This window comes from Haliotis rubra, unplaced genomic scaffold (genome assembly GCF_003918875.1).
Source record: "Haliotis rubra isolate DU_JTF1 unplaced genomic scaffold, ASM391887v1 Scf71, whole genome shotgun sequence".
NCBI lineage: Eukaryota > Metazoa > Mollusca > Gastropoda > Lepetellida > Haliotidae > Haliotis > Haliotis rubra.
This window is the reverse complement of record NW_025767424.1, coordinates 707,998-722,976: the sequence shown is the minus strand read 5'-3', so window position 1 is coordinate 722,976 and position 14,979 is coordinate 707,998. Positions and strand designations below refer to the sequence as shown.

At 42.6% G+C, this 14,979-nt stretch overlaps 1 protein-coding gene across 1 annotated transcript in view; it reads right to left on the bottom strand.

Moving 5' to 3' along the window:
- The window catches only part of LOC124259100 (E3 ubiquitin-protein ligase HACE1-like), a 72,312-nt gene that overhangs the window by 26,363 nt on the left and 30,970 nt on the right, over positions 1-14,979 (bottom strand). The window contains exons 10-15 of the mRNA XM_046693191.1: positions 12,466-12,567; positions 9,500-9,606; positions 7,881-8,043; positions 6,165-6,508; positions 3,809-3,883; positions 2,079-2,166 (exon numbers count right to left, since the gene is read on the bottom strand). Coding sequence (XP_046549147.1) covers positions 2,079-2,166; positions 3,809-3,883; positions 6,165-6,508; positions 7,881-8,043; positions 9,500-9,606; positions 12,466-12,567 — 879 coding nt within the window. The remainder of the gene's footprint in view (positions 1-2,078; positions 2,167-3,808; positions 3,884-6,164; positions 6,509-7,880; positions 8,044-9,499; positions 9,607-12,465; positions 12,568-14,979) is intronic.

Here is a 14,979-nt window from a genome sequence, read left to right as displayed (position 1 = left end):
CATGATATACAGTAAGGACGTTTATGAATTATAATCCCTGTTATCAAAGTCCAACCTGAGCTCTGATGGTGGGCTGTTTACAGGGCTAAATACATGATATACAGTAAGGACGTTTATGAATTATAATCCCTGTTATCAAAGTCCAACCTGAGCTCTGATGGTGGGCTGTTTACAGGGCTAAATACATGATATACAGTAAGGATGGTTATGGATTATAATCCCAGTTATCAAAGTCTAACCTGTGCTCTGATGGTGGGCTGTTTACAGGGCTAAATACATGATATACAGTAAGGACGTTTATGAATAATAATCCCTGTTATCAAAGTCCAACCTGAGCTCTGATGGTGGGCTGTTTACAGGGCTAAATACATGATATACAGTAAGGATGGTTATGGATTATAATCCCAGTTATCAAAGTCTAACCTGTGCTCTGATGGTGGGCTGTTTACAGGGCTAAATACATGATATACAGTAAGGACGTTTATGAATAATAATCCCTGTTATCAAAGTCCAACCTGAGCTCTGATGGTGGGCTGTTTACAGGGCTAAATACATGATATACAGTAAGGATGGTTATGGATTATAATCCCAGTCATCAAAGTCTAACCTGAGCTCTGATGGTGGGCTGTTTACAGGGCTAAATACATGACATACAGTAAGGATGGTTATGGATTATAATCCCAGTCATCAAAGTCCAACCTGAGCTCTGATGGTGGGCTGTTTACAGGGCTAAATACATGACATACAGTAAGGATGGTTATGGATTATAATCCCAGTTATCAAAGTCTAACCTGTGCTCTGATGGTGGGCTGTTTACAGGGCTAAATACATGATATACAGTAAGGACGTTTATGAATAATAATCCCTGTTATCAAAGTCCAACCTGAGCTCTGATGGTGGGCTGTTTACAGGGCTAAATACATGATATACAGTAAGGACGTTTATGAATTATAATCCCTGTTATCAAAGTCTAACCTGAGCTCTGATGGTGGGCTGTTTACAGGGCTAAATACATGATATACAGTAAGGACGTTTATGAATAATAATCCCTGTTATCAAAGTCCAACCTGAGCTCTGATGGTGGGCTGTTTACAGGGCTAAATACATGATATACAGTAAGGATGGTTATGGATTATAATCCCAGTTATCAAAGTCTAACCTGTGCTCTGATGGTGGGCTGTTTACAGGGCTAAATACATGACATACAGTAAGGATGGTTATGGATTATAATCCCAGTTATCAAAGTCTAACCTGTGTTTAGTTGGTGGGCTGTTTACAGGGCAAAATACATGATATACAGTCAGGATGGTTATGGATTATAATCCCAGTCATCAAAGTCCAACCTGAGCTCTGATGGTAGGCTGTTTACAGGGCTAAATACATGATATACAGTCAGGACGTTTATGGATTATGATCCCTGTTATCAAAGTCTAACCTGTGTTTAGTTGGTGGGCTGTTTACAGGGCAAAATACATGATATACAGTCAGGACTTTTATGAATTATAATCCCAGTCATCAAAGTCTAACCTGTGTTTAGTTGGTGGGCTGTTTACAGGGCTAAATACATGATATACAGTCAGGACGTTTATGGATTATGATCCCTGTTATCAAAGTCTAACCTGTGTTTAGTGGGGGGCTGTTTACAGGGCAAAATACATGATATACAGTCATCACGTTTATGAATTATAATCCCAGTCATCAAAGTCCAACCTGAGCTCTGATGGTAGGCTGTTTACAGGGCTAAATACATGATATACAGTAATCATGTTAATGAATTATAATCCCAGTCATCAAAGTCTAACCTGAGCTCTGATGGTAGGCTGTTTACAGGGCTAAATACATGATATACAGTAATCATGTTAATGAATTATAATCCCAGTCATCAAAGTCTAACCTGAGCTCTGATGGTAGGCTGTTTACAGGGCTAAATTCATGATATACAGTAATCATGTTAATGAATTATAATCCCAGTCATCAAAGTCTAACCTGAGCTCTGATGGTAGGCTGTTTACAGGGCTAAATTCATGATATACAGTAATCATGTTAATGAATTATAATCCCAGTCATCAAAGTCTAACCTGAGCTCTGATGGTAGGCAGGAAGTAGACCATGAGGTCATGACAGTGCAGCAGGAAATTGAAGTGCTGGAAGATCACTCCAGGCTCTCTGTCAGGAAACAATTCAACATGAGTCACATCCACATTCTACACAAAATGTCTAAAACATCCTCCAGCTAAGCACTGAGATATTTATAACAATATTCTACATCAAGACCATCATGATTTCAATTGTTACACACTTGTATTTGACTGGATGCTAGTGTCGTGAGTATGTAGTGTTAAAATAGGTTCTCATTAGTGAAAGAGGAAATTATCAACTAAACCTAGAAGTGTTTTAACTGTGACTTACAAGTCACAAACATTGTGTACATTCTTTAGAACACTGTGAGTGGATTATCATGAAAGTCATGATTTTGTTAAATGGCACATTCACACATTCATGGTATGGACCAACATTATAAATTAAGTAGTATTATGCCCGTTAAAGGCACCCTTAAAAATAATGTGCATATTTATAACGTACCTTTTCCAGGCTAGATTTCCTGCTCAAAGCGCACAATCTGATCATTATTAGCCCAGATAACCCTAGCTGCCTGTTAGGTGCTAGAAAGTTAATAGTCTCACGACTTATTTAACTGGGTACCCATTTTCTGCTGGGTGAACAGAGGCAATTTTGAACAAACTCACTTGCCTAAGGTGTGACCACATGTATCAGATGTGCTTCTAGAAACTCTCAGGAGTCAAGCTGCCGAACACAGTCACCCATCAAAGACTTTAAAAAAGTAACTTGTCCTGACTAATTTTCCACTTGCCCTGATTTTATGAAATAATCATGATGATGTAATTATGAAAGAATAAATCAACATGGTATTTGATGTTAATGTTTACTGGACTATTTATTGAAAAGTGATAAATAGCAAAGAAAGATAACTCTACTTTATTATCATTGCGAAATTTAATAGCTACATTTTGAGCAGATATGAAATTAAATCCAAGTTTATTTGCAGTTTAAAACCATAGGTGGAAATTATCTAGTAGCCCACGGACAAGTAAGATACCATTATTTGATTGCCCGAAATGAAAACTGACTTGTCCCGGGCGTCGGGCAATGGGATTTTTGAACCCCTGCACCTCCACACCAGTAATCCATGCCAGGATTACTGTACATGGCGGACCATCATCAGACTGAGGAGATGTGTCCACCAGTCTGGTCAGTCCTGGATATGGAGGACCGAGAATGACCACCTGCAAATTGACCATCACCTATGCATCCAGATGCTCAGTGATGTCATCAGCATTAACTGCAATTGGTCATTGCATCCTCATTAACAAAGTGATGAGCCGACTCTGTTCTGTGGGAGTGAGTGAGTATGGTTTTACGCCGCTTTTTGCCATATTCCAGCAATATCACGGCGGGGGACACCAGCAATGGGCTTCACTCATTGTGCCCATGTGGGATTCGAACCGGGTCTTCGGCGTGATGAGTGAACGCTTTAACCACTAGGCTACCCCACCGCCCTGTTCTGTGGGAAGCAGAGCCTATTGACCATTACGGAGCACATCATCCACCCTTCTTCACTGACTGAATCACTTACATTGGGCTAGCACATAAGGTGCTGGTAATGTCAGAATTTGGTTCATATCTGTACACATGAACACAATGTTTGTGACTTGTATTTTGTAAGTCACAATCACAGCACTTCAGACCCGATGAGATGAACTGACTAAAAACAAGATGTAGATCTTACTTTGCTACCAACATCTTCAACACATCAAGATGTTTCAGGAGAAACTCTGTGAAGTTCGGCTGAGGTGTGCTGAGCCTGTGAAGGTAACCACCATGAAATCAGTACAAGACAAAGACACTGATGAGTCATACTGACAGAGGGTACACATGCAAGATGCTGGCAGATTCAGGGATGACATTTAAGTGTTGTGACAAAAAAGGATTGTGACAGATGTGTAAATGTGTTGTCTGGAGTTGCTCATTATATGATTTTCTCACCAAAACTTGAGCCTGAAAACTTGAGCCTGAAAGCTGAAAAAAAAGATGACGGCATCTGACAAATGTTAACTGCCCAGATAGAAATTTGCCAATTTCCTTCTCGAGAGTGTTAAGATTTTGAAACAGACCAAATTATCTGTCAGTCAAATCTCACCCATCATTATAGCATCCTGGTATTGTAATGCCACCTGTGAACTACATGCTGGTGTAGTGTCAGTAGTGAGTGAGTGAGTTAGTTTTATGCTTTTAGCAATATTCCAGCAATATCACGGCGGGGGACACCAGAAATGGGCTTCACACATTGTACTCATATGGGGAATCGAACATGTCTTCAGCGTGACGAGCAAACAGTTTAACCACAAGGCTATCCAGCTGCCCGCAGTGTCAGTAGCACACACATAAACATTTCATGTATTTTCATAAAAGCTAGCAATGTCTATGGTAAGGTATTTTATCAGTCACAAATCTGTCACTCAGATGCATTTCTACAATCATGTCAGCTTATAGGAATTCTAAACACATGTTATTCATATAGTTTACATGCTGGGAGTAGTCAACACAACCATCAGACACATGTGAATGAAAACAGCCCATATCGGACAGCCCAGGCAGGTATTGCCTACGCTGATGAAGTACTGTATTTACTCTATTAAGCGTCAGGCCACAACATTGTGACAACAAAAATGGGCGTCCACAGATTAACGTTGTAACAACGAAAGCGTAACGTTGTGACAACATAAATAGGAGTCCACTGATTAACGTTGTAACAACGAAAGCGTAACGCTGCGTTGTGACAACATAAATAGGAGTCCACAGAATAGCGTTGTGACAACATAAATAGGAGTCCACAGAATAGCCGAAAAGCATAACGTTGTAACAACATAAATAGGAGTCCACAGAATAGTGTTGTAACAACGAAAGCATAACGTTGTGACAACGTTGTGACAACATAAATAGGAGTCCACAGAATAATGTTGTAACAACGAAAGCATAACGTTGTGACAACGTTGTGACAACATAAATAGGAGTCCACAGAATAATGTTGTAACAACGAAAGCATAGCATTGTAACAGCGACAACATAAATAGGAGTCCAGAATAACGTTGTAACAACGAAGCATAAGCGTTGTGACAACATAAATGGAGTCCACAGAATAATGTTGTAACAACGAAAAGCATAACGCTAGACAACGCTAGACAACATAAATAGAGTCCACAGAATATGTTGTAACAACGAAAGCATAAGTCCACGTTGTGACAACATAAATAGGAGTCCACAGAAGACGCTAGACAATTGTGACAACATAAATAGGAGTCCACAGAATAATGTTGTAACGAACAGCATAACGTTAGACAACGTTGTGAACAACAGAATAAGCGTTGAAAGCATAACGCTATGTGACAACATAAATAGGAGTCCACAGAATAACGTTGTAACAACGAAAATAACGCTATGTGACATAAATAGGAGTCCACATAAACAACGCTGTGACAACATAAACAGGAGTCCACAGAATAATGTTGTAACAACGTAAAAATAACGCGTTGTGGCTGCGGTGATAACGCTATGTGACAACATAAATAGGAGTCCACAGAATAATGTTGTAACAACGAAAGAATAACGTTGTGACAACGTTGAGACAACATAAATAGGAGTCCACAGAATAATGTTGTAACAACGAAAGCATAACGTTGTGACAACGTTGTGACAACATAAATAGGAGTCCACAGAATAGCGTTGTAACAACGTTGAACGTTGTGAAGCATAAATAACGCTAACAATGATAACGCTAGACAACATAAATAGGAGTCCACAGAATAATGTTGTAACAACGAAAGCATAACGTTGTGACAACATTAGACACCATAAATAGGAGTCCACAGAAATGTAAGTCCATAACGCGTTGTGACAATAGACAACATAAAAAGTCCACAGAATAATGTTGTAACAACAAAAGCATAACGTTGTGACAACATAAATAGGAGTCCACAGAATAACGTTGTAACAACAAAAGCATAACGCTGTTACATCGTTGTGACAACATGAAATTGTTTGCTGGGATACTGGAGAAAAAGAAATGATTCAACCTAAAGTCTTACGTCAGCTGTGCCTTTCCCACATTACAGATGTAACATGCGTTGATGAGGGCACACACACGGGGGAACACTCCAGTCACCAGGTCCTCTTCCTGTGCAGGGAATGCTGGGAATCTGGTCGGTACACTTCCTGGTTCAGCTATAACTGGTTTGCTGTCTGATGCCTTTGTGTCTTTGCTCGAAGTTCTCATTGTGTCTTCCTGTTCTGTGACCTTTGGCACATCCTGAGTGTTGGTTAAAGTTGGTGAGACAGTGGAATTTGTCTTGGTAGACTTTTTGGTGTCAGTCATCTCAACCTTCAGAAGTATCAGCCAGTCCTCCAGCAACTGCCACAGTCCCTCTAGCGGCTGAAACAGCAGGAGAATGTTGTTTAAAGGAGCAGTTAGTACTTGCCTGTAAATAATCAATTTTGAGTCATATACCGAGGTGAGGTGAAATTGGGTTTAATGTCGTGCTTGAGAATATTTCGCTCATATGACGACGTGCATGCGTGCGTATGTGTATGTGCGGCTGCTTGTACTAGCCCAGACTGAAGCTGGTTTATAGTGCTAGCCCACTGAGATACCATGCTGCACTGAAGCATGAATACCCCACTCAGACACGTTATACTGACTCCGAGCCGACCAGTCCTTGTTGTACCCATTAATGCCGAGGCGCCAGGCAGGGACCAACAAGTACTAATGTCTTTTGGTATGACACGGTCGGGGATCGAACCCGCGACCTTCCGCTCTCCGGGCGGACGCTCTAACCACTACACCACGGAGGCGGTCTCATATACCGAGGGGATGACTGCAAGAGCAACATGAGTTTAGCTTTACATCGCTTTTAGCAATATTCCAGCAATATCAAGGCGAGGGACACCAGAAATGGCCTTCACACATTGTAGACACTGCCTGCAGGAGCAACAATCAATGTAGGAGTATGTAGTTAGGAGTATGTACAGCATACAGGTCACAAATCAGGGAACGATAAGCAATGTTTGTTGTGGAAAGTAGGAATATGGGTGACTGTGCTGGGTAGCCTGACTCCTGAGAGGTTCTATGGCATCAGTCCTGCATAATACTGTGTCACATTTTACATTACCCCTTAGACAGGAGATTTTCCTTAAAATACTATTTTCAACTCCCTTAGAAGGACACAAACCAATTAGTCCATGAGGCATGAGAAGGTTAACGGTTGCCCTCTGGTCCTATCGGGTACCCTTTCCCAGCTGGGTGAACAAGGGCATATTTTAGATCCAGATACCAGGGTAATAATGATGTAGTGTTATAAGTGTAAATTTAGTGACTGGAATCTGATGCACAAGAAATGGATTCTTGGTCTTCATATGTTTATTATTACAATTATTATCATCATCATCATCATTATTACATGGGTAACATGACAAGAATAGGGCATGTGGGAGCGGCAGATATTGACATACTTTCCTGGGTACAGAGTCTTGCATAGTATAAGCATCCTGCATTTGACCACCAAAATATTCCCGGGTAAATCTTGAGACTTTTCTGCTCAAGTATCTCAATGGAAAGTGAGTGAGTGAGTGAGTTTGATTTTACGCCGCTTTTAGCAATATTCCAGCAATATCACGGCGGGGGACACCAGAAATGGGCTTCACACATTATGCCCATGTGGGGAATCGAACCCGGGTCTTCGGAGTGACGAGCCTCAATGGACAGAGTCACATGGGAAGTAGATTAACACCACTGACACGAACATTACCTCCAATGGGTCCTCGGGGATGCTTTGTGATCGGTCACACTTGGTCACAGGTATGTCCTTGAGACTGCCCACAGACGCTGTCCGCTGTCGGGTCAGGAGGTGAGACAGGGCATGTGCACACTTCAGGAGGCTGGTGATGTCGACCTCTGCATCTGTGTTCATGCTGCTGTAACAGACCATTTGTTTAATTGTGTCTGATGCGCAGAGTTATCAAGTGGTGATTATAAGAATGAGCGAGTGTGTTCAGTTTTTTTTAGCAATATTCCAGCAATATCACGGCAGGAGGACACCATTGTACCCATGTGGGGAATTGAACCTGGGTCTTCAGCGTGCCGAGCTAACGCTTTATCAGGCAACCCCACTGCTCCGGTGATTATAAGAGCTATAACACATATCTATATGAACACTTGACCTGTACAAGCTAATTAGCTAACTATATGCTACCATCATAATCGTGGCAAACTACCAGGCAGGTGTATCGGTAACATGTTAGACCGTCCTGACAGGACACGGACGACATGAAAAATACTTTCATGAAATTGTAACTTATAGATATGCTACCCCCCTTCTACAGGCTGCTTTTTTTGGTCCTCACAATTTAAACAAACCTGTAGAGGTTTTCAATTCTTTGAAGAGAGTCGTCCTTGGGGTAGGGCCACCCGCCCCCCCTGCAATTCTGTTCACTGATTTATTCAGCAGAAGGAATGATGATACGGGCCTGAGTGCTTACCTGGTTGGCTGCGCATGCGTAGCGGGAGGTAACTCCACGGGGTGGGGGCCGTATAATAGATAAAAAAGATTTTATTTATTGTACAATATTTTTATTAAAACATTGATACAACTGTCACAGGACATTTTCAGCGCAGAAAATGCATATATGTACCCCAAGGACGATCTCTATGAAAAAGAATCGGCTTATCTACGGTAATATACGGTAATTAAATTGTGTCTCTCCTTTCTAATGTTCCTGAGTCTGAGAACACACTGATTTACTGACATCAACACTTGGCCTCCAACAAAGCCATGTATACAATAACTAAAGCTACTTAATACCTAAACCTGGATTATTGCAGGACTATAACAGACAGAACTTGATCAGGTTGTGTACAAAATGTTCCTCCATCACCCTTGAAAACACATAATAATGTAGTCACAATTAATTTGTGACCGTCTGCTCAACACATTGATTTCTGTCCTGTGACAAGAATGCCCAATAGATGCAAGTCTGCACAGCCAATTGATGTGCCTAAGAGTGAGTGAGTGAGTGAGTGAGTGAGTGAGTGAGTGAGTGAGTGAGTGAGTGAGTGAGTGAGTGAGTGAGTGAGAGTGAGTGAGTTGGGTTTTACGCCGCTTTTAGCAATATTCAAGCAATATCACGCTGGGGGATACCAGAAATGGGCTTCACACATTGTACCCATGTGGGTAATCGAACCCGGGCCTTTGGCGTAACGAGCCAATGCTAGGCCACCCCACCGCCCCGAGGCACCTAAGACGACTAGACTACATCATATTTCAGCTACACATATTTATGGGCGATGATTGGGAATATATGTATATAAATTTATGAATCACCAAGGATGTGTCCCATCCAAGTCTCAGTAGACCGTACTGTCCTTTACCTGAGAAGATGATGACCAATGACGGACATCTGCTCCGCCAGTCCGAACAGCACTCGGTCGAGCGTTGACGTGTCAGAACGTGTCAGGTAGACCAGAACCTTCTCCATCTGTACAAAACAGACAGACTGTCAGTGGAAGGTGACTGCAGTGACCTTTATTAATCGGGTACAATTTGTACTTGTAGCTGCTCCTAATAAACCATTTGATACATTTTCTTACATGAAATTTACTTAATCCATTATAACGCTACTTCGGGTAAGCTTTTTCCTAATAGATCCAAACATGACCAATCTTAAACAATGTCAATCGAGTTCATACATTTTCTTACATGAAATTTACTTAATCCATTGGTTCGTGAATTTCTGGGTCAGAATCAACAATATCAAGGAAGTAACAAAATGGTTTGAACAAAGACTTAAAATTATGCCAAACAAATATCCATAGCACATCTGAGAGTTGGATTGGTCATGTTACTATAGTGACCACCCAATGCCACTACAGTAACGCACAATCATCTGCTCCCCGACCTGGAACTGCCCAGAGACTCAGTAATAGGTTACCACACTGACCACCCAACGCCACTACAGTAACGCACAATCATCTGCTCCCCGGACCTGGAACTGCCCAGAGACTCAGTAATAGGTTACCACACTGACCACCCAACGCCACTACAGTAACGCACAATCATCTGCTCCCCGGACCTGGAACTGCCCAGAGACTCAGTAATAGGTTACCACACTGACCACCCAACTTAGTAATAGGCCACTGACCACCCAGTAATAGCACAATCATCTGCTCCCGGACCTGGAACTGCCCAGAGACTCAGTAATAGGTTACCACACTGACCACCCAATCTGCGCCACTACAGGTTACACGCACAATCATCTGCTCCCCGGACCTGGAACTGCCCAGAGACTCAGTAATAGGTTACCACACTGACCACCCAACGCCACTACAGTAGCGACAATCATCTGCGGACTGGAACTCAGTAATAGGTTACCACACTGACCACCCAACGCCACTACAGTAACGCACAATCATCTGCCCAGAGACTCAGTAATAGGTTACCACACTGACCACCCAACGCCACTACAGTAACGCACAATCATCTGCTCCCCGGACCTGGAACTGCCCAGAGACTTAGTAATAGGTTACCACACTGACCACCCAACGCCACTACAGTAACGCACAATCATCTGCTCCCCGGACCTGGAACTGCCCAGAGACTCAGTAATAGGTTACCACACTGACCACCCAACGCCACTACAGTAACGCACAATCATCTGCTCCCCGGACCTGGAACTGCCCAGAGACTTAGTAATAGGTTACCACACTGACCACCAACGCCACTACAGTGCTACAATCATCTGGACCTGGAACTGCCCAGAGACTCAGTAATAGGTTACCACACTGACCACCCAACGCCACTACAGTAGTAGCACAATCATCTGCTGCCCAGACCTGGAACTGCCCAGAGACTTAGTAATAGGTTACCACACTGACCACCCAACGCCACTACAGTAACGCACAATCATCTGCTCCCCGGACCTGGAACTGCCCAGAGACTCAGTAATAGGTTACCACACTGACCACCCAACGCCACTACAGTAGCACGCACAATCATCTGCTCCCTGGAACCAGAGAACAGTAATAGAGACAAGCGCCACTACAGTAGCACTTTCAGTAATCATCTGCTACTGGAACCAGAGACAGTAATAGGACCACCCAGCGCCACTACAGTAATGCGACAATCATCTGCTCCCGGACCTGGAACTGCCCAGAGACTCAGTAATAGGTTACCACACTGACCACCCAACGCCAATAGGTTACAGTAACGCAACAATCATCTGCTCCCGGACCTGGAACTGCCCAGAGACTCAGTAATAGGTTACCACACTGACCACCCAACGCCACTACAGTAACGCACAATCATCTGCTCCCGGACCTGGAACTGCCCAGAGACTCAGTAATAGGTTACCACACTGACCACCCAACGCCACTACAGTAAGCGACAATCAGACCTGGAACTGCCCAGAGACTCAATCATCATCTGCTCCCAGGACCTGGAACTGCCCAGAGACTCAGTAATAGGTTACCACACTGACCACGCCAACGCCACTACAGTAACGCACAATCATCTGCTCCCCGGACCTGGAACTGCCCAGAGACTCAGTAATAGGTTACCACACTGACCACCCAACGCCACTACAGTAACGCACAATCATCTGCTCCCCGGACCTGGAACTGCCCAGAGACTCAGTAATAGGTTACCACACTGACCACCCAACGCCACTACAGTAACGCACAATCATCTGCTCCCCGGACCTGGAACTGCCCAGAGACTCAGTAATAGGTTACCACACTGACCACCCAACGCCACTACGCGCGACAATCATCTGCTCCCCGGACCTGGAACTGCCCAGAGACTCAGTAATAGGTTACCACACTGACCACCCAACGCCACTACAGTAACGCACAATCATCTGCTCCCCGGACCTGGAACTGTCCAGAGACTCAGTAATAGGTTACCACACTGACCACCCAACGCCACTACAGTAATCATCATCTGCTCCCGGACCTGGAACTGCCCAGAGACTCAGTAATAGGTTACCACACTGACCACCCAACGCCACTACAGTAACGCACAATCATCTGCTCCCCGGACCTGGAACTGCCCAGAGACTCAGTAATAGGTTACCACACTGACCACCCAACGCCACTACAGTAACGCACTATCATCTGCTCCCCGGACCTGGAACTGCCCAGAGACTCAGTAATAGGTTACCACACTGACCACCCAACGCCACTACAGTAACGCACAATCATCTGCTCCCCGGACCTGGAACTGCCCAGAGACTCAGTAATAGGTTACCACACTGACCACCCAACGCCACTACAGTAACGCACAATCATCTGCTCCCCGGACCTGGAACTGCCCAGAGGATTAATGTTATGTTGCCACTGACCATGTCTCCCTTGATGAAGGGTCTCTGGACACTCTGGACGAGCTTGTCAAACAGCTTGGGTTGGTTCTGTAGCAACACCTCACACGTCTCACCATATCCTCCCTGGAAATACCATACTTGTCAAGGCAGAAATACAGGTGCATAAGTACTGTAAATCATGAAATTAATGTGTCACGAATTTAATGCGAGTGCGAGGGTCTAGTCTAAAGTGCGTCGTGAAATTAATGCGACCTCAGGAATCTGTGTTGATGATAAAATGTGACATCCTGAATCTTTGGTGTTGTTCTTTTTCTTTTCACACTTGTTATTTACCAAATAACCTGAATTGACCTTGTTAAGCAATGAAACGGAAATGAGCTGACAATATTTTGATTACGCTGCCATTTTTGATCACTTGATTGCTTGCTACTACTTGTCTTATGACAACATGTATAAACGTAATCCGACAATTACGTTTATACATGTTGTCATAAGACAAGTAGTAGCAAGCAATCACGTGATCAAACATGGCAGCGTAATCAAAACATTGTCAGCTCATTTCTGTTTCATTGCTTAACAAGGTCAATTCAGGTTATTTGGTAAATAACAAGTGTGAAAAGAAAAAGTCATCTACCAAGGTACAACAAACAAGTGGCTGGAGAATGTCCGGCCTGGCTGATGTGCTTGAGTGACTTTAAACAATGACCAGTGATAATTACATGTGGCTTGAGATACCTGTAATGAGGAAGTGACCTGTTACGTTTTCTGTCTTTTATTAAGTAGACATGGTCAGACTGAAATGCGTCATTATAATAATGCGAGAACAGTACAGACGCATTTTGCGCATTAATAAAATGCTCGCATTAATTTCATGATTTACAGTAATTATGGTTCTGGGCTCTGTTCCCACAAAGCGATCGTAGCGCTACGACAGTCGAAAGTCTATGTAACAGTATGGGAGTTACGATCATCTTAGCGCTACGATCGCTTTGAGGAAGGCCCTGGCACAGTGTGTATCACAAAAACACAAACACTGTAAAATTTCTGTATTGTACAAATCCAGTAAAAATTATATCTTTCGGATTTGATTTCAAGATATTTTTATATTTAACAACCAAATCTAATTGGGTAAACAAGCAAAACAACACTTCCACAAATACCACTTCAGGAAAAGCAGGTTACAGTTGGTAACTGTATTTAAACATGTTTTGCTGAATATATGTATATATACATGTATAATACTGTAAACGTACTTATTTTTCTCGTGGTGCAATTTTCGCGGAATTGACAGTTTAGACTACATCGCGCGGTCAATTATTCGCGCAATCAGTAATTGCCGGAACTGCCAGCTGTCTCTTTGGCCGCCACTAATAGCAGTGAAAACAAACAGAGTGGCTTACCCTGTCAGGCGGCGTTTATTGCTTACTCAAAGGAAATCCGTATCTGTGCGATATACTAGTACACAGTAATCCGTTTACTCCCGGAAGAGATGAAAAACACATCAGTCTTATGTTCCGAATTCTGACGATTTGACGAATTAACTTATACTGTATATGAAGCTCATTGTGATTTCAAACAAGCAGGGTTGTTGTGATTGAGATGATTGAGTGTTAGTGACTATTCGCTTCAAGATGTACTGGTAAATAAAATCTTAATGAATAAATAAAATACTGCTGTATTATTTCTTTTTCGAAGTCGCTTCACGGTAATCTGTTTTGTATCAAACCATCTGTCATGTGACCAATTTCCATGGCAGCCACAACACACACTGCTGTTTTCGCTAATTCGGCAATGGGATTTGGCTCATTATTTAATTATGTTTTGGGAAATCCATTACAGCGACAGTTAAGTTTGATCAGTCGTCATTTTAAGATTCCCGTTGATTTCTGTCTTCAAACGTGATGTGTTATGGTAACAACTCAGGGGCGAGCGTGGCTAGACTGAATGAATGACAGGTTTATTCGCGGTGTATAAATTTTCGGGCTAAAATGTTTTGCGTGAAAAGCGCAAAAATAAAACCTGCGCGAAATATAATACGTTTACAGTACATAAAATTAATCTGTAACCGTATGCTCAAGCTAGTGTCATCCCAGTTAAGGAATGCAGATAAGATGCGAGTACAGTCGAACCCCGTTTATCTGGACATTTTGGTTACACTCAGAAATCGTCCGGATAGCGAGGCGTCCGGTTAACTGGATCAAACAAGCAAAACGTATTGCCGATGTATATTGAAAATTTATTCACGTACATACATGTATATATCAATAAATCAATAGTCAATAAGCAAAAACAATTAATCCTAACATATACATAAGTGATCGTAAATGTACCAATAAACAGTCTTTCATCCCATTGACTCACATTACATCTTACTTCACTTCACTCAGTATCTTGACATTTCCCATGAAGCACATTTATTTCTTTAAAAAGTCTGTCATTGATGTTTGTTTCGTTGGTTTGATGCACATGCGCACAGATGTTTCTGTCCGGATAACCGGATCACTTTTCATTGTAATTCTATGGGAATGGTTTGAA